The sequence below is a fragment of the Metarhizium robertsii genome (genome assembly GCF_000187425.2).
Source record: "Metarhizium robertsii ARSEF 23 chromosome Unknown MAA_Scf_33, whole genome shotgun sequence".
Taxonomy (NCBI): domain Eukaryota; kingdom Fungi; phylum Ascomycota; class Sordariomycetes; order Hypocreales; family Clavicipitaceae; genus Metarhizium; species Metarhizium robertsii.
The window spans coordinates 1-17,989 of NW_011942175.1; the positions used below are offsets into that span (position 1 = coordinate 1).

A 17,989-nucleotide genomic window follows, 5' to 3' on the forward strand; every position below is an offset into this window, starting at 1 on the left:
AAGTAAATTTATATAAAAGAAATTATTTTTTAATTAAATATCTTATACTTTAAATTTATAAGTAGGTAAAAATATAAAAACATAAAAACCAGAAAAACGTAAAAATTAATTTAATAGCATTATACAGAGCTTAGCTAATATACCACCGTATACACCAATTAATAGCATTTCCAACCAGAGTTGCGCCTCGGAGTTGCTATACTAGGAAAGAGCAGCAAGGACATATTTCGATGCTTTTCGGCAAAATTACACGGCGCGGCTAAAAATGCCCTTGGCTTTGGATAAATTGCCCTACCCGGGAACCAAGATCAGTGATCGAACCGGAAGTCAAGCCTCTTGTTGCCCTGATCCTTTGTCGTGGCAAATCGCGACTCGTGAGTCTGGACTTGCGGGCCAAGAAACAAAAACCTATCGGCGCGGTTCTTTTGATGGGGAAAAACGAGCGTCTAGAGACTTACCATGGAGTATTACGGAAGGAGTAAAATGCGTCAAAACCCAATCTCCTAAGGGTCAGTGTGAGGTATTGGGCCGGCGGGTTCTGGGGAATCAACAAGACCAATCCAAGGATATACAAGGGCCTGTTGCAAGCTACATTAAAGGCACAACTCTCCCGTGTGCAAAGGAAGCTGTCCGGGGGGGGCCAACTACCAGAGACCATTGATAGTCTTTCAAGCTCTGCCACAGCAGCTTTGGTGTAATCGGCTCTCGATTATGCATCGAGCTCTTGTCCGAATCATCTCTCAGCACACGATTCACCACCATTTTTTCCTCCCTGTACTCGCAGTCAGCGCATCAGAAGCCACGACAAGGGAAGATTGGTCTACTTCATTAAACCAGCCGCTCCTCCCTCGAAACCAATTCGCCGTCTGGCACGGCCCGGTCCAGCTCCAGCGCCATGAACATGATGCATGCCCAGGCCATAACATACACGTCCAATTTTCTGACGAGCCAGAATTCTTCACGCCACGTCCACCGGAACAGGGGGTCGAATTGGTCATGATTCTCCCCGGGGTCTTGTGTCAGCATTGTCCTCCTCGTTGGAAAGTGCTCCCTACCAATCTGGTCGTGGGTGGCACTTGTCCGCCGTGTCTGGGTCGTCAAAGACGCTCGGCTATTTTGATTAGTTTGAAATTCTGATGCCCGGCAGGACGTCCCGGCTGCTCACTTGTGTTGCAAGGGCATCTTTGGCAGAAGAACTGCCCCGTTTGAAGAAGGATGTCTTCTCCGTCCACGGCGCATCCAGAGGCGGGACATTGCTTAGAGACGTCGTCCAAGTGCTTGGTATGGCCTTTTCAGCTCTCACTCTACTGTCCACGTAGACATTTTGAACACTGGAGGCGTGAGCACGGCAAGGGACGAGGTCCGTCTGGAGAATCGATGGCGCTGTTGTCCAACTTGGCGTCTACCTTATTCCGGGGTCGTGACGTCTAAAGTATTGTTGCCAAATAAGCATAATTTACTGGCCACGGTTCCATGTCATGCTTGCGCTCCATGTTGCAGTTTTGCTAGCCCTGCCCGAACAAGGGACGAAGCCAACCCCGGCGGACTTTGGCATCTGCAAGACTCATCATGTTGATATCGGCTCTGCATCTCGCGATGGCAGCGTGTATATCATATGCAATGCATCTGATTGGGTGTGCGCTAAGGTTTCGTCTTGCCCGCGACATTCCGAGACGGCATGACGACATCACGCCCGCACCTTACGTCGACGCCATGTACAGGGAATGCCGACGGATTTCAAGAGTTACCCTCTGTGGCCGAATATATTGAATGGTTGGCAAGTATTTACTATATGCTACAATATATCAAGATACTGCAGTATATACTAATATATCTGATACACACTGATGTGTTGCCGTATACACTACATATTGTAATATATTATACTATAGAGAGCGATAGCCCTGATATGGGTACATACCTTTTGCGTTACATTGTAGCAGCCTATCAGAGAAAGCGACTTCCATGCCCGCAGTGAAACATTCATCCTTGGGAATGGCGTCATGCCGACCTGCCGAAACGGCGCCGTTGGCATCCCGTGGTATTGGAACGGTCATGATGCAAAGTGCGCATTCTCTGATAAACGTCATCTGTGGATGATAAGATTCAACTCCACTAGCGCTCGTTCCAACTCGCGGGGGGCCTACATACAATGTTGTCGTATGGGCATGCCAGAGCAGCAAATGCACTCAAACAGGGTATTCTGGTAAAAGCGGGCTTTGGGGAACCAAACAGGGGGTATTTCTTTGGTAGTTCATAATCTTCTTTCATATTGGACAGCGTGCTGCTGTCTATCGTTGAGTCATAACAGCCGTCGCATACGCCTGGTGAGGTGGTGTTGAGGAGATGGCGTGATTGCTAGCAAATGTCGCATAATGGGGGCTTCATCACGAACTGCTCATGGAGCGCGGCCAAGATGCGAATCAACTGGAGAAGATTGAGGGGAATTTCATGCATGGCACCTCCTAGTTTATACTTGTTGATAGCGGAGTAGCGCAGCGTGTATTTACTTACACCCGTCGAGAGAGAGATATAAAAGGACGCCGCAGGTCAGCCAAGTACTCGACGACCCGAACAACCTTTAGCACTCTCAACGGTCCGTTTAAGAAGTCACCCTCGAGAATCAACCCACAAGATGGCCCCGGCAACCATTGAGCCAGCGGTCCAGCTGCCCATCCAAACCAAATCAATCCCCTCGGCAAAGCCCATTCGCGCCAAGGGCAACCTGGACGGCTTCGAGTCCTTTGACGTCACACCCATCATTGGCCGCGAGTTTCCAAAGGCGAACCTGGTTGAATGGCTTAATGCCCCTAATTCAGACGAACTCCTTCGGGACCTGGCCGTCACCAGTACGTCCCAAGACGCCCACATGGCACCCTGATATCTTGTTCCTAACACCGGCCCCGGCTCAAAGTCTCGGAGCGGGGAGTCGTCTTCTTCCGAGCACAAGATGACCTCACCAACGATCTGCAGAAGGAATTGATCCTCAGACTCGGCAAGCTGACTGGACGACCGGAGACGTCCGGTCTGCACATTCATCCCCTTCTCAATTCTGAGCGCGAGCTCGGCGGCAGCGACCCCGAGATTAGCACCATCAGCTCCGTCCAGCATCAACAGTACTACAAGAACACTGAGGCCGAGGCATTGAGCCCAAAGAAGCAAACGACGGCCCAGTGGCACAGCGACATTGCGTTTGAGCCTGTGCCGGCGGATTATACCTCGTTGCGTCTCGTGCAGCTCCCCAAGACTGGCGGTGGTAAGATTACGACTAACCCCCGTCATCCAAATACGAAGTTGATGTACTGACTAGGACTGGGGACGGGTAGACACGCTCTGGGCATCCGGATATGAAATCTACGACAAGATCAGTGAGCCCTACCAAAAGTTCCTCGAGACCCTCACTGTAACCTTTGAGCAGCCTGGTTTCGGCGCCGTAGCCGAGCGTCAAGGCTTCCAGCTATACGACAAGCCTCGCGGCGCTCCAGAGAACGTCGGCCGCGAGCTCAAGGCCGTTCACCCCGTTGTGCGAACCAACCCGGTGACCGGGTGGAAGAGCATTTTCCCCGTCGGCGGGCACGTATCGCACATTAATGGCGTGACAAAGGAAGAGAGCCAGAACCTGCTGCAGTGGTTCCTGGACCTGGTGTACCACAACCACGATTTGCAGGTTCGATTCAAGTGGCAGAACCCTAATGATATCGGTACGTGTGCTGCCTGCACCCACTCATCAGGATGTAGTACATGACCAAGGGCTCACTGACAACATTGCTTCCAGCCATCTGGGATAACCGCAGCGTGTTCCACACCGCCACGTTCGACTACGACGATCAGGGGGAGCGATTCGGTAACCGGGCTGTTGGACTCGGCGAGAAGCCATACTTGGATCCGCAGAGTACGTCCAGACGAGATGGTTTGCAAAAGTAGGGCCTGTATGCACAGAAGAGGTCTGCTTATCTACCTAGGTGCCTAGATAGTCATCAATTCAGGTTCAATGCCCAACACAAGAATAAATTGAGTCTAGTGTTGGTAAAAAGTATGGGACCAGATCAGATACCTGGTCATCGCGCCCTATACTATAATACATCACAGCATAGTAGTCTATCAGACTCTTTTAGGCGAATATATTCTGCCGCAGACCATCCCTCCATGCTGCTCTTTCCCAGTGTACAAACTCCAAGTCGCAGCTCCGGCTAGAAACGCCAACGTTGTCGCGGAGACGGCAGATTCTGCTCCTTCTCCATTCCGCACAAGCGAAACCTCGAGCCGCGCAAATAAACCCATATCCCCATCCCGGAGCCATACTCGACGCATCCTTAGCAGCATAGCTACCCAGCCGCGCGGTACATCTCCAAAAGCGGGCATTGCATGCCATCACCCCTTGCTGCACTTCACGACCAGCGCCGCCTGCCGATCACGACGACCTCCAGCCGCGCCCGCAGACACTTCGCCATGACAACGATTCAAATCATTTCCGATCTTCACCTGGAAGAAGACGACGATTACGAGCATTTCATAATCGAGCCGAGGACAAAATACCTCGCTCTGCTCGGCGACATTGGCAACGTCGCCACACAACAGGACAAGTGCCTCGGCTTCCTGCGCGCGCAGCTCCGCAAGTTCCGCATCGTCTTCTTCGTCCCCGGGGGCCAGGAGGTACACGGCTCAACCTGGGACAAGGTCACCCAGATCCTCGAGGACTTTGAAGACGACACCCGACAAGACGGCAGCCTCCTCGGCGAGTTCGTCCTCCTGGACAAGCGGGCGTTCCAGATTCCAAAAACAAACACCTTCATCCTGGGGTGCAGCCTGTTCTCCAGCCTCCGGTGCACGGGTGACGACCGGCCGATGGAGCGCCCGAGTCAGTCTTTGCGAACCAAGCAGGGGAACACGAGCGATCATCATAGGGCGCACGTGCGCGACCTGGAGTGGTTGAACCACACGGTCGTCTCGCTGGAGGAGGAGTCGGGCCACGAAGCCGCCTTCAGGATGGCCATCTTTACGCACTGGAGTCCGTCGAGGGACGAGAGGGCGGTTGATCCGCGGTTTGTGGACGAGTCGTATAAGTGCGGGTTCTCGACCGACTTGTCCCGGGAGGAGTGTTTTGTCAACAGGGGCGTCGTCTTGTGGGCGTTTGGGCACACGCACTACAACTGCGACTTTCTCGCGGACCGGGGGCCGGATGCGTTCGGGGCCGTGCCGCCGATTCGCCTCTTGGCAAATCAGCGAGGATATAGGCTGGAACCGGCCGTGGGGTTTGACGGCGACAAGACGGTTGACATCTGAGTCGGTTGGGCAAGAGCCCAGTGTTAGTATATTAGTATACTCTGCCTAGAGGTGTTTGAAGCCAGTGTGGCTGGACAAGGACTGGACATGTACGAGGCTGGATGTTCTCAAACATGGTGTACACGGCACAGCTAGCGTATCGGAGCGTCGAAAGACGGGGCCGTCCAGCGTACTGATGAATAGATGTTCTTGAACTTTTGTCTAAACCAAGCTTTTTTATCCCACCATCCGCACAGACTGCATCGTACCTTGATATACCCAGATATACTTGATTGCCCTACATCCATCCCACGCGGTGCCATACAAATGTCGCACCGCTCATAACCGCCGTTACGCCCGTAAATGCAATCAAAGGGCCGTAGCCGGTTCCGTAACCACCCAGGGCCTCTCCCTTCCACGGCATGCCCTTGACCAAGACCTGGCTTAAGGGGCCCGATACGATGTTCCCGATTCCTCTCCCCGTGGAGAGAACGCCAATAACCATGGTTGGGTCAAACGAGCTTCCCCCGCTGGTACCGCGGTAGGTGCCCATCTCGGTAGCAACGTCCTTCATTATGCCCGTCCAAGCCGACGTGTACGGGCCCGCAAACAGACCGTAAATGATGCAGAATACAAACAGGACCGGGATGGAGGTGGCGAACCCCCACAACAAAAACGTACCCAGTCCCGCGCCGGCGGCCGATATCATCAGACACGTAGTCACATGTAAATGATCAGTCAGGGAGCCCATGACGGCACAGCCAACTGTCGAGGCAACATTGACGAGCAGCAGCGTCAAGGCAGAGGTAAAGCTGCTCGCGCCAATGGATCTCGCATACGTGGGCAGATAGATACCCGGCAGGAAGAAGCCCAGCCCCTGGACGGTGTTGGCAATCTGATGCAGCATAAACGTCTTTGTCAGCGCAAACCCCAGCTTGAAGGGCTTGATGTGCGTCGTGGCGGCCCGCGGCAGCCGGGGCTTGATGAAGAAGGCGAGCGGCATGGTCAGGACGAGCAGCGCGACAGCCCAGATGCGCAGCGTCGTGCGGAAGCCGTACTTGTGCAGGAAGACCTCGAGGATCAGGGGCAGCGAGAAGCCGGCCAGCCCCGTGCCCGACCACATGATGCCGTAGGCGAGGCCCTTGCGCCGGGCGAACCACTCGTCCATGTACAGCAGGCACGGGCAGTAGGAGATGGAGCCGCCGATGGCGTAGAAGACGCCCTGCGTGACGATGAGGTGGCCGACGTTTTGGGAGAAGGAGCTGGCCGCCAGCGAGACGCACATCAGCACGAGGCCCAGCATGGGCGACCACCTGCTGAACCAGGGGTACATTCTCTGGATGCCCATGACGAGGGGGATGTCGAGGTACATGATGCCCTGCGCGCGCGTGAGTACTTAAGACATTTGTGGATGGGGCTGGGGGATGGGGGAGGGCGGCGCACCATGGCACAGGTGCCGATGATGGGGATTTGTTCTGATCCCGCAAACGGCTCGTGCGTGCTGTAGTAGTCCTGGAAGACGCCAAACGAGAACGGGAAGCCTGCGGCGTGGTCTTAGCATCGGCAGTTTATGACAACTCCAGCAACTTGGGGGTCAGCAGAGACACGTACCCCACGTCAAGGCCTCGACGAAGAAGCAGGCGGCCAGGAAGAACCATGCGTCCTTGCCCCCGTCCACGGGCGGTAGCGAAAACTCCTGTCTCCCATCTACGTCCAGCCCGTCCTCCTCGGGCGGCGGCGTGGCCTGTCGGTCATTGCACTGGAGCGAGGTCGGGGTAGAATCGCCCTGGTGGCGCAATTCAATCGTCGAGGATGTGGCCGTTGCAACTGCCATTTCGAACTAATGGACAAGAGAGTGGCTCATGTCGAACTGTCGTGGAAAAGGGAATCGTGGAGGCGCATCATCATGACTTTATACAAGGACCCGGCATCGGCTACTCATTTTTAGTACAAGCCAAGATCGGAGTTGGATTTGCGCGGGCTCGGATCTTGCTTAAATCCTGCGCGCCCTTTGACCCACTTTTGACATCTGGGTGGATCGCGGGCTGGTGTAAGGCGTCTGGTCGTGGATGTGGATATCTGGAACGTGAATTGCTCAGGCAGACTCACTCTTTTTTGCTAGGTGCGCTTATCCCCCTACTATTTACTGCATTTAAACTCTCCCCATAATATAAGTTAGTGATTAATGGCATAATATATTCTCTTATTATTAAATTTACGCCAATATATTATACTAACACAAAGCCTAATAGCCACGCACTACCTAGTGGGGCGTGAGCGCAATTTACTGTGGAGCTGGTAATAGAACTTCTAGAATACAAGAGCAACATCTCCGATGCTGTCAGAATTCCGGACCTGGGGAGCCGGTTTCCACCAGTGGCTGGAGCGGCAGTCTAGACCATCGGTTCGCTATGCAGCCTTGCCACATGAATCATTAATTGATATCTTATTCGCCATAAATTCCAACGCAATACTCGCACCATTTCGTGCTCTGTCCATGTCCGGTTTGCCTTACCAACCAGACCATCAAGGCGTCTCCTGTACAACTGCGACTTGAACATATTAAACCGCTACCCTACAGCTCCGATAGCGGAACAAGACAACTCTACAAAACTAAATAACAATCCCACAAGCACTCCTACAACAGAAAGCCTTTTAATTCAGCCTCCTTAATACCATCATACCAAATCCTCGCCATCTCCGCGTATCCCTCATCATTGGGATGCGTCCCGTCTGCCAAATGCTCCAAACCCAACGCCTTAACATGCATATCCACCATCACCAACTTCCTCCCCGCCGCAACTAATTCCTCTGAAATCCCCCAAATCTGTTCATTCACACGCGACACCGCCTCTTCCGCCTTCTCGTCCGCACTCCTAACCAAGGTAGACAAAACAATCGTAGTCCGCGGCGACGCCGCCCACAGACCCTCCAGCAAGTGTCGTACCCGCCGGCCCGCCGTGTCAATTTCGTACTGCTGGCGGCAGTCGTTGCTCCCGGCGTTGAACGTAATCACGTCCGGTGAAAACCCGGACACGGACTGCACAACCTTGGCCTGGAGCTGGTCGATTCGGAACCCGCGCCACCCCTCGTGGCGGTTTTGAGCCATGGTGCCCGCCCGTCGAGAGCCCAGCATCTCGACAACGTGACCGTCTGCGGCGAGGAGCTTACACAACGGCATTCTGTAGCCGTTGCCGTCGGAGGATTTGCTGCCGTAGGTGATGGAGCCGCCGAGGGGCATGAGTCTAATGCGTCGTCGCGATCCAAGCCCGGGGCTTTGGGTCGCAGACGCAGTCCATGTTCTGCCGCCACGCTGCCGATGTAGACCGCAGTCTGTCAGGGGCCGTCTTGGAAATCTCCGCAGCAGCGTACTGCTCGGCGAGTGCATTGACGAACAGGTGCCACTCATCACGGGGCTGGACAAGTGGTCACCGAGGGGTTTGTACAAAGTTGGGATGAGTGACATTAGATGCATGTCGCCATGGGCTTTGTCGTCCGTAGGGCGGGGATGACTCAGCCTGGGGTCTGGTTCCGATGACTAGAAATAGCAGCGGGCACCGACATGGAGCCGGTTTCCTATGTAAATAATCAATTGACGATAGTATCGGGACAGATTTGAAATACACGGCGCAAGCTATGCCGTACCAAACACACGGGTACCTGTAGCCAATCGAGACAAGGAAAAAACGCAGTGCTGCAAAGTAGGAATTGAACCGGGAATGACTAGGGAAAGGAATAAAGGCCAAGTCCACCAAAACACCGAATCAATATAAAGATGACAGTCACCGTGGTGAAATTCCAATCTTTTGAACGAAGCAAAGGCAATATGCTTCCATCACCGCCTCTCTCTTCATGCGCGAACCCAAACTTTCATGACGCTCCCCTTCCGTTTCTCATCACATCCATCCACGTCCATCACCATGCGTTTCGGTCCCAGTTGGGATCTATTTCGGTTCGGTCAGCTCGTCTTCCAAAAACACCACCGCACAAGGCAAAACGCATACCTTGCACAAACGCAGCCAAAACCTTACTACCAGTCTGCAGCAACGGATGTCCCACGACAATCTTCAAAAACTTCTCCAGCCCCGCGCGCCGCCCCTCAATGACATCGTCGCTAAATCTATTGGTAAACACTTTTCCAGGCAGAGGGGGGATGGTCACGCGCGCGCTCTCCCGCTCCAGTATGTCGCGGAAGTATTCGAAATCCGAGTATCGGCGGCGGACGCTGCTCTGGCGCAGCTTGAAGGCGGGGATGTTGGTGCGGCAGAGGATCTCGTAGTCCGTGTACATGGACCGGCCGATGCCGTGGGTTCTGGGGTTGCGAACCTAGATGCAGCCAAAGGGCTGGGGTTAGTAACCGCCCAAGTCTGGCCGTAGCGGAGGTGGTGGGAGGGAGCGCCGAGGTGGCCATGGGAAAATTGTACCTCTATCTCCAGGAAATTCTCGGGCGGGCCGTAAATCTCGTCGAAGCTCTGCTGGCGGGTATCCGGCATGGCCTGCATGATGGGCCGGTGCAGCGAGGAGGGACTCTTGGGCGGCGAGTTGGGAGACGTAGAGGACGTGGGCTTATGGTCGGCAGCCCGGCCGGAGTTCTGCTGCCCAGACAGATTGGCGGTTTTTGGAGGACGGCGAAGGGGAGGACTGTGGTGAGGAGCTGACGAAGCTGGCTCGCGCGTGTGCGGTGGCTTTGTCCTTCAGGGTGGAGGAGTTGAGGTCGGGCAGGTTGTGAGGATCGCAGATATATTTGCGACTCTGTGGTTGGTTAATCAGGGAGTTTGTTGTGTGATTTGGCGCATGTGCCGCGAATCGTGGGAGCCTTCTTTGTCGATGAGGAGTCGGAGTGCGAGCGCTCAAGTGTTCCCAAGGTGCTCAGGTGGGGTGATGGTGCGTGGAGGGACACTTGACTGGAGAAATTCTTGGGCTTGGTGGATGAATCAACATGAATGACATGGCGCTGGGGTCTTACGTCAAATCGACCCGCCTGCACGAGTGAGTGAGTTGACAACCATGAGCCCACCACCCGTTAATACTACCCAAGTACCTAGAGGTAGGCATGCGGTCATCTGGTATGGTGTACAATGTAAGCAACGCATTTAAATCAGTGTCCCATAAAGAGGCTATGACCATGGCCAGACCGCAGCCTTCCCGTCTTGATTATATTCCCAAGTAACGCCGCGCCAACAGTGAACACCTCTCCCCATGCCTGGTATAGTTAATGTACAACATCATCCTGCAAACTGAACCGCACTTTCCCGCTGGTATTTTCTCCACGCAAATGTAGTCTTGCTTTTGTATGCTTTCCCCCCTCCCGTACCAACAGCGGCCATAGTTATTGCACAGTTACTGCAGGCTGCGCACTAGACACCTCGCCTCTACTTCCTGTCGCCTGCAAATTTCTGGTGAATAGCCCGAATTTGCTCTTCGACATTGACAGTTTGTGGATTCATCGCTTGCGGCTTGCTCTCCTGCTGAGCGTCGGCCGGGTTTAATGCAGCCTTCTTCCGCCTTGCCAACTCATCTTCGGACATGGCCTGACCAGTCGCAGGGTCAAACACATCGTTTCGTTGACTCGCGAGACGCTTGAGGTTTTGGGCAATTTCAGAACCTGTAATAGTCGCCGAGTACCGTGACTCTGCTGCCGCCTTTTGCTCTTTCCATCTGGGATCCAGAAGTTCAACTATACGTATGTTAGTCTCGCGGGAGTATGAAACCAAATAGACTTGCATGAAAAGTACGTACTCCGCATATGAGCTTCGAGCTCATTGATAGGAATCTGCTGTTTGCAATTGGGGCAGAGGGCAGTCTGGCCAGCTTGCTTGCCTCGTTGCGCCGCCCGAGGCACATAGTTCTCTCGGATTTTCATTGGCGGCGCACCGCCTCTTGCTTCCGATTGTGCTTGTTGGATGCGGGCTTGGGCGTCAGCTCGTTCCTGGATGCGACGAGCTTCCTCTTCCTCCTGAGAAGATCTCTGTGGCTGGTAGCCATTGGGGGGTGCTTGTACGGCAGGCATCTGGCCCGGTTGAGAATAAGTTTGTGCGGGTTGCTGTGCACCATAACTTGGCTGAGGGGGAACAGGTGAAGGTGCATATGGTATAACAGCAGGACCACTCCCAACACTAAATTCTTCACCCGGCATGGCTTCTTCAATACGTAGCATGCTTAGTGAGGCCTTGTTTCTGTCTTCGAGAGAGGCATACTGGAGCTCGGACAGGTTGGTCGGCGGTGGTAGGTTTGCCGTCTCGTCCGCTTCGGTAAAGGTGATAGTCTCTACCACGACAAAGTCGCCCCAGTCGATGCGCGAAAATTCTTCCTTTTTCTTTTCCTCTTCCTCCTCCTTCTTCTGACGTTCCAATTCCTGAAATTTGGCGTAATCAGCTCGTTGCCTAGCCCGAGTCAACACACAATACTTGTCATTCACGTTGCGCTCCAGCTCGGCGGTTTTCTCTTCTTGAAGCTTGCCGCCCTCGCCGTCAAGCCCGGCAGCTCGTATGAGTGTGGTGTACTGATCAATGAGGTGCTGGAAAAAATTGTGAAACGTATGGTTTGGGATAAGGAACTGGAACTGCGGGTTGCCCGTCTCTCGCTGGGCCAGTTGGGTCATGAATTGCCGTCCATTCTTGGCGACGAATAGTGCCGTCAGACGAATGACCTCCAAATCCTTCTGGTTAATACGAGGCATGCGCGCAGAGAATTCAAAGTCGGGAGGCTTTGGAGGCCCTTTTGGCTTCTCTGGTTCCGCAGCGGCTTCGCCTGCGCGGCCGGCGGCGACATCCGTCCCTCTCCCAGATTTTATTTCGGCCAGTCGCCATTGATAAAATGCATGGTACGCGTCGGCAGGGTTCAAAAAGCTGAATTTCGGATTTGCTGACTCCTTATCTCGAATGCGATCCTCGAAGATGGCGCCGTTTCTTGCGACGTAACCAGCAGTCTTTTCCAGAATATTGCGTATTTCGCGTGGAGGAAGGACAACGCCGGAAGGAGGCTTCAACTCATCTAGAGCCGCAGACGACTCGCCATTTGTCGTAGCGGCAGCCATGCTGTGCCGTAAATGGTAGGATGATTTGAAATTGTTAGAACTGTCGCGAAGCTCTCGTCCCTGCCAACCACGAAATTTCCCAGGAGTGAGATTCACCCTCGCGGCGTAGCGGATATACATTGATCCGTCACCCAACCCGGTCCAGCGCCACTGTGGCTCAGGCTCTTCCTCCAACCTTGGATAGTTCACCACTGTCGTGTTGCCTCTGCTATTCCATGGGGAGCGGCAGGAACATCTTCTCCTTGAGATGCTCGATCTTGGGATATGCTAGTTTCTATCCGCGAAGCCGGCCACTTTTCGAAAATTGTCACTGCGCATTCACCAGGTATCATCCGATTGATAGCATCTGCACAGCGTTTCCTCCAAGCGCCAATTCAACACGCTGTTTAGAAAGAGAATAGGTTCGTATTGAGGACAGCTCTCTGCCCACATGCCAAGAGCCTGCTACAGACCTGAGATAAACCTACAAAAAGAGACGAGAGCGCCTGAGCTCCGGGACTCCCTGGTGGTGCGGCGAGGGAGCGGACGGGCCAACAGCAAGTGGATAAATTTCCGCATTGGAGCACCAGTGGTTTTAGAATCAGCAGGCTGAGGACGGCTAAGTCTAGCTTAATTGTTATTCGGCAAACTTTCCTGTGAGCGGATGCTAGTCTGCCAGGGACAAAATGGACACGCCCGCAGAAATTGATGAAAAGAAGATTGCCGCTTTGACACTAGGGCTGTGATTGCAGAATAGAATCGAGCATGCTCCAGCACCAATACAAAAATAGAGTATGCCTCCGGTTCCATGCAGTCGCGAACCCATCACGGCAGATTTTGTCTCACTTTTCGATCCCAGAATCGCAAGATAGATGGACGGACTGGGATGAGCATGCCTGTCCGGGAACGGTATTCTTAAAATGCTACGGAGCACATCGCAGGCATACAACAAACATACATGCATATATGCCAGGGACAGACAATCAATCGACGGGGAAACACGAGGAAACAAACGCGCTGGGGGCACCAGGGTCTTGGGGCCCTGGAGCACGCTAGCTACCAGTGCTAGGTACTACTAGCTCAAGGACCATGGGGGTTCGGAGAGATGATTGAAGAAAAAAGAGACGGCATGCAGGGGGTCAGCTCAACCTGAGGGTGGCTGGATCTGGACATGGACGTGAATTCTAAAGTTGGCGGCGCAAGGCGGCACAGATGCTACTGCATTGCGCAGTACGTACCGAGGACGAGGTCGATGAGGCCACATGTCTGGTGCGTTCGTGCTGAGTTGGAGCTTCACCACTTGCGCACCCCGTTCCGGCAAACCACGCCAAAACCGTCCCAAGAAATCGTCCCCCTTTATTCCACATCCCTCAACCGAGCTCTGTTCTCGTTCCCCTTCCCGACCCCATCCCATCTTCTTCCTTCATCATTTACGGACCGGGGCTGAGTTATTTTTCTTCCTGGCCATTGTTTTACTTGTAGATGCGGCCATTTTAATTTTCATCTCTTTTATTCGACACTCTCGTTAACCGCCTGTTTTGTTTCCCACTGCTGCACTCATCCCACCTTTTATCGAACTGCGATCCCCACGAGTCGCCGTCTTGCGAATTCGCCATCCACGCTCGGTCTCATAACCGCGCCGACAGAATCATGGCGAGATCGAGTTCGGCTCGGGGCAAGAGCCCGCAGCCGCCGACCGTAACCGCAACCACAACCAAGAGCAAAGCAAAGAGCACTTCGTACAAGTCTGACGGCGTTGAAGACAACGACATCTTCCTTCTTCCCGCCTCTGACTATGTCGTGTCTCTCCTGCTGACCTTGTTGGCTGCCATTGTTCGCGTCTTTCGAATCTATCAGCCTAGTAGCGTCGTTTTTGACGAAGTGCAGTAAGTATCAGCATGCTGTTCAGCTTCGGTTCTCGCATTCACCGTGTGCACCGAGACTTACCACTCCGATTCTCTAGCTTTGGCGGCTTCGCATCGAAATACATCAAGGGCAAATTCTTCATGGACGTACATCCACCACTGGCCAAGATGCTTATTGCATTGACCGGCTGGCTGGCTGGCTTTGATGGCAACTTTGACTTTAAGGAAATTGGCAAAGATTACCTTGAGCCTGGCGTCCCCTACGTCTCTATGCGCTTGTTCCCCGCCATCTGCGGTATCTTGTTGGTTCCGTGCATGTTCTTTACCCTCAAGGTTGTCGGTTGCCGTACCATGACCGCTGCAATGGGTGCTTCTCTCATCATCTTTGGTATGGATTTCACCAACCCTGGCACTCTTGACCCCTCGTGCAATGCTGTTCAAGCTGGCATGGCTAATTGGAACACCAGAAAACGGCCTCCTCACCCAAGCTCGATTGATTCTGCTCGACTCCCCCTTGGTCGCCGCGACTGCCTTCACCGCCCTCGCCTTCTCCTGCTTCACGAATCAACATGAACTTGGCCCTGCCAAGGCATTCCAGCCTGCGTGGTGGTTCTGGCTTGCCATGACCGGACTTGGTTTGGGTATCACCGTCAGCATCAAATGGGTTGGTTTGTTCACCATTGCCTGGGTAGGCGCATTGACTCTGCTACAGCTCTGGGTTCTCCTGGGCGATAACAAGAACGTCACCATGCGCCTTTGGTCCAAGCACTTGATGGCGAGAGCTTTCTGCCTCATCATCATTCCCATCACCTTCTACATGGCCATGTTTGCCATCCACTTCCTTTGCTTGGTCAACCCCGGTGACGGTGACGGTTTCATGAGCTCCGAGTTCCAAGCCACTCTCAACAACAAGGGAATGAATGATGTTGCCGCTGATGTCGCTTTTGGAAGCCGCGTGAGCATCCGTCACGTCAACACTCAAGGCGGCTATCTGCACTCTCACCCGCTCATGTATCCCACTGGTAGCAAGCAACAGCAAATCACCCTGTACCCTCACAAGGATGAAAACAATGTCTGGCTTCTCGAGAACCAGACGCAGCCCCTTGGTGTTGATGGCCAGCCCCTCAACGGCACCCACGTCTGGGACAACCTCCCGGACGGCCCTGTATTTATTGAAGACGGAGCGGTTCTGAGACTGTACCACACACCCACTTTCCGCCGACTGCACTCCCACGATGTCCGCCCACCTATTACCGAGGCCGACTGGCAGAACGAGGTTTCTGCTTACGGATATGAAGGTTTTGAGGGCGACGCCAATGACTACTTCCGTGTCGAAATCGTCAAGAAGCAGTCCCATGGGGCTGTTGCTAAGGAGCGGCTCAGGACTATTGAAACCAAGTTCCGTCTTGTCCACGTCATGACTGGCTGTGTCCTGTTTTCCCACAAGGTCAAGCTTCCCGACTGGGCCTCTGAGCAACAGGAAGTTACCTGCGCGCGCGGCGGCAGTGTACCCAACAGTCTGTGGTACATTGAACACAACGAGCACCCCCAGCATGACGAAAACACACCCAAAGTCAACTACCGCAACCCAGGCTTCTTTGGCAAGTTTTTGGAGCTCCAGCAGGTAATGTGGACTACTAACGCGGGTCTGACCGAGTCCCATGCCTGGGACTCTCGCCCTGAGTCTTGGCCTATTCTCCGACGAGGTATCAATTTCTGGGGTAAGAACCACACCCAGATTTACCTCATTGGCAATCCTATTATCTGGTGGGCCTCCTCCATCACCATCGTTGTCTGGGTTTTGTTCAAGGGTGTTGCCATTCTGAGATGGCAGCGCAGCTGCAACGACTATGCCAACCCAACCTTTAAGCGATTCGACTACGAGTTGGGTACCTCAATTCTTGGCTGGGCCTTGCATTACTTTCCTTTCTACCTCATGCAGCGTCAGCTCTTCCTCCACCACTACTTCCCTGCATTGTATTTTGCCATCATCGCTCTCAGCCAGCTGTTTGACTTCTTGACTGTTCGATTCCCCGGAGTCAAATCCAAGGACGCGGCTATTGTCAATAAAGCGGCTACCATGCTCTTCCTTGTTCTGTCAATCGCTGTTTTCTCTCTGCTGGCCCCTCTTGCCTACGGCAACAGCTGGACCAAGGACGATTGTAAGCGAGTCAAATTGTTCAACACATGGGATTGGGACTGCAACAACTTTTTTGACCGCGTAAGTTTAGCCCGTCTAACTGCTTTGTGACGTCTATCTAGCAGTACTGACATATTTTCTCTGTTAGTATGATCAGTACACTTCTCTTGGTTCAGGAGATCCGAGCTCCTCGGCTTCCGATATTCCCAGTATCCCCAGCTCTCCTGTCCCCGCTAGTGAAGAGGAACAGCACAAATCGGTTGTTGACGACGCTGGAGTCTCGGACAAGCCTGAACCATCCGCCAAGATTCTCAGCCAAGAAGAGAAAATTGAGTACCGCGACCAAGACGGCAACCTCCTGGATGACGAACAAGTCAAGAAGCTCCAAGGCAAAGTCAAATTCGAGACCAAATACGAGACCCGAACCCGTGTTGTCGACGAGCAGGGCAACGAGCTGCCTGCCCCCGACGGCGGGTGGCCCTCCGACATGGTTGCGGGCGTAGCCCCTCCCCATCCGGATGTCCATGGCGTCGACCAAGAGACGGTCAAGGGCGAGCACGCTGAAGCTCCCAAGGATGCAGCTGCCAGCCGTGACGGCGAGAAGGAAGCCGAGCGGTCCAAAGCCAAGCCCGCCAGCGAAGGCCAAGAAGCCACTGTCCGTGACGAATTGTAAAATAACAAAAAGTAACCCCCACTCTCTATTTTATTGAACTATTACAAAACAGGTTATGCACTGCCTTGTTTCAACTTGATGACGCAGTACGAGACACAAATAGCAAACGAATTAGTAGTTTGTTCGCTGAGCGGGAAAATCAGCCGGCTGCTTGAAAAGGGTAAGGGTTTACAAGTAAGCGACATTTAAAAAACAAAAATGGACTGAGGGAAAATAAAGGGGTTTGTCTCGTATGTATCTTGGCTGTAGTCAATGGTTTTTTCTTATTATGAATGCTCTCCTTGATGTGAAGTTGTCACGTGCCGATGCCATTCATCTTGACATATTAATACAATTCAGACCCTGACTGTTGAGCCCCGTGTGACATAAATGCACGTGTGCTTTTCTTGATGGATATTACGGTGGGTTTAATATCATTTCTGACGTACGCAGAGTCCCCTTCAGCCTAATCGGCTTCCGCCCCCCACTCAAACTTTATTCAACTACTTTTTGCGATACTTGAGTGTTAGGGTGCGTCTAGCATGACGAGAGTAAAACCAGTAGCATGCTCCGTACTTCTAATAGAATAATTTAGCAGGTCGTGGTATACATGGTTTCGACATGTTCGTATCTTCAGAGCGAAAGTAATTTTACTAGGCAGGCGCCCAGGATGCTAGGTGCGATAATGGCCTGGACATACACGATGCGAAGTGCACAAGGCGCACCACGCTGGGCTCAGGCAAGGCCTCGTTTAGGGCGTATACCGCGGCTAGAAATACCAGTCTCTTGACGCACTACGATGCAACAATCAAGCACATTTTTCACAATGCGGCAGTGTTTAGAAACCTCATCAGATCAAGTCAATCGGTAGAATTGACGCTTCAACCGGCAAGCCTGTGAATCAAAGCAATAATGCTGTACCCCTGCCCAGACTCCGTCCAATGCATTGTATGCTGCAATTCGTCCACATGTCTGTCCATCCGCGAGTAGGTGAACGTCCTTTCATGAAACAAACCCGTCCCCCTTCCGTCTAAACGCCTCGTCCGTGTGAAGAT

The 17,989-nt window shown here is 53.2% G+C and overlaps 7 protein-coding genes across 7 annotated transcripts; 3 read left to right on the forward strand and 4 right to left on the reverse strand.

Annotated features, from left to right (window-relative positions):
- Nucleotides 1-2,635: 2,635 nt before the first annotated feature.
- MAA_10359 (alpha-ketoglutarate-dependent taurine dioxygenase) lies at nucleotides 2,636-3,924 on the forward strand (the record flags this gene model as incomplete). Its single annotated transcript, XM_007828357.1, has 4 exons — nucleotides 2,636-2,849; nucleotides 2,915-3,256; nucleotides 3,327-3,701; nucleotides 3,776-3,924. The coding sequence occupies 4 exons, from the start codon at nucleotides 2,636-2,638 to the stop codon at nucleotides 3,922-3,924; spliced, it is 1,080 nt and encodes a 359-aa protein (XP_007826548.1).
- Nucleotides 3,925-4,449: 525 nt separating this feature from the next.
- On the forward strand, nucleotides 4,450-5,283 carry MAA_10360 (calcineurin-like phosphoesterase; the record flags this gene model as incomplete). The annotated part of the gene is made up of 1 exon (XM_007828358.1): nucleotides 4,450-5,283. One exon carries the CDS (start codon nucleotides 4,450-4,452, stop codon nucleotides 5,281-5,283), a length of 834 nt encoding a protein of 277 aa, XP_007826549.1.
- A 277-nt stretch (nucleotides 5,284-5,560) lies between these two features.
- Nucleotides 5,561-7,096, reverse strand: MAA_10361 (Major facilitator superfamily domain protein; the record flags this gene model as incomplete). The annotated part of the gene is made up of 3 exons (XM_007828359.1): nucleotides 5,561-6,640; nucleotides 6,706-6,803; nucleotides 6,874-7,096. The coding sequence occupies 3 exons, from the start codon at nucleotides 7,094-7,096 to the stop codon at nucleotides 5,561-5,563; spliced, it is 1,401 nt and encodes a 466-aa protein (XP_007826550.1).
- An 804-nt stretch (nucleotides 7,097-7,900) lies between these two features.
- MAA_11803 (transposase) lies at nucleotides 7,901-8,671 on the reverse strand (the record flags this gene model as incomplete). The annotated part of the gene is made up of 1 exon (XM_011412991.1): nucleotides 7,901-8,671. One exon carries the CDS (start codon nucleotides 8,669-8,671, stop codon nucleotides 7,901-7,903), a length of 771 nt encoding a protein of 256 aa, XP_011411293.1.
- Nucleotides 8,672-9,177: 506 nt separating this feature from the next.
- Nucleotides 9,178-9,764, reverse strand: MAA_10362 (Phox like protein; the record flags this gene model as incomplete). The annotated part of the gene is made up of 2 exons (XM_007828360.1): nucleotides 9,178-9,588; nucleotides 9,687-9,764. 2 exons carry the CDS (start codon nucleotides 9,762-9,764, stop codon nucleotides 9,178-9,180), a joined length of 489 nt encoding a protein of 162 aa, XP_007826551.1.
- An 870-nt stretch (nucleotides 9,765-10,634) lies between these two features.
- MAA_10363 (pre-mRNA-splicing factor sap114) lies at nucleotides 10,635-12,298 on the reverse strand (the record flags this gene model as incomplete). The annotated part of the gene is made up of 2 exons (XM_007828361.1): nucleotides 10,635-10,939; nucleotides 11,002-12,298. The coding sequence occupies 2 exons, from the start codon at nucleotides 12,296-12,298 to the stop codon at nucleotides 10,635-10,637; spliced, it is 1,602 nt and encodes a 533-aa protein (XP_007826552.1).
- Nucleotides 12,299-13,927: 1,629 nt separating this feature from the next.
- MAA_10364 (glycosyltransferase family 39) lies at nucleotides 13,928-16,955 on the forward strand (the record flags this gene model as incomplete). The annotated part of the gene is made up of 4 exons (XM_007828362.1): nucleotides 13,928-14,163; nucleotides 14,241-14,530; nucleotides 14,610-16,363; nucleotides 16,431-16,955. 4 exons carry the CDS (start codon nucleotides 13,928-13,930, stop codon nucleotides 16,953-16,955), a joined length of 2,805 nt encoding a protein of 934 aa, XP_007826553.1.
- Between the last annotated feature and the right edge of the window lie 1,034 nt (nucleotides 16,956-17,989).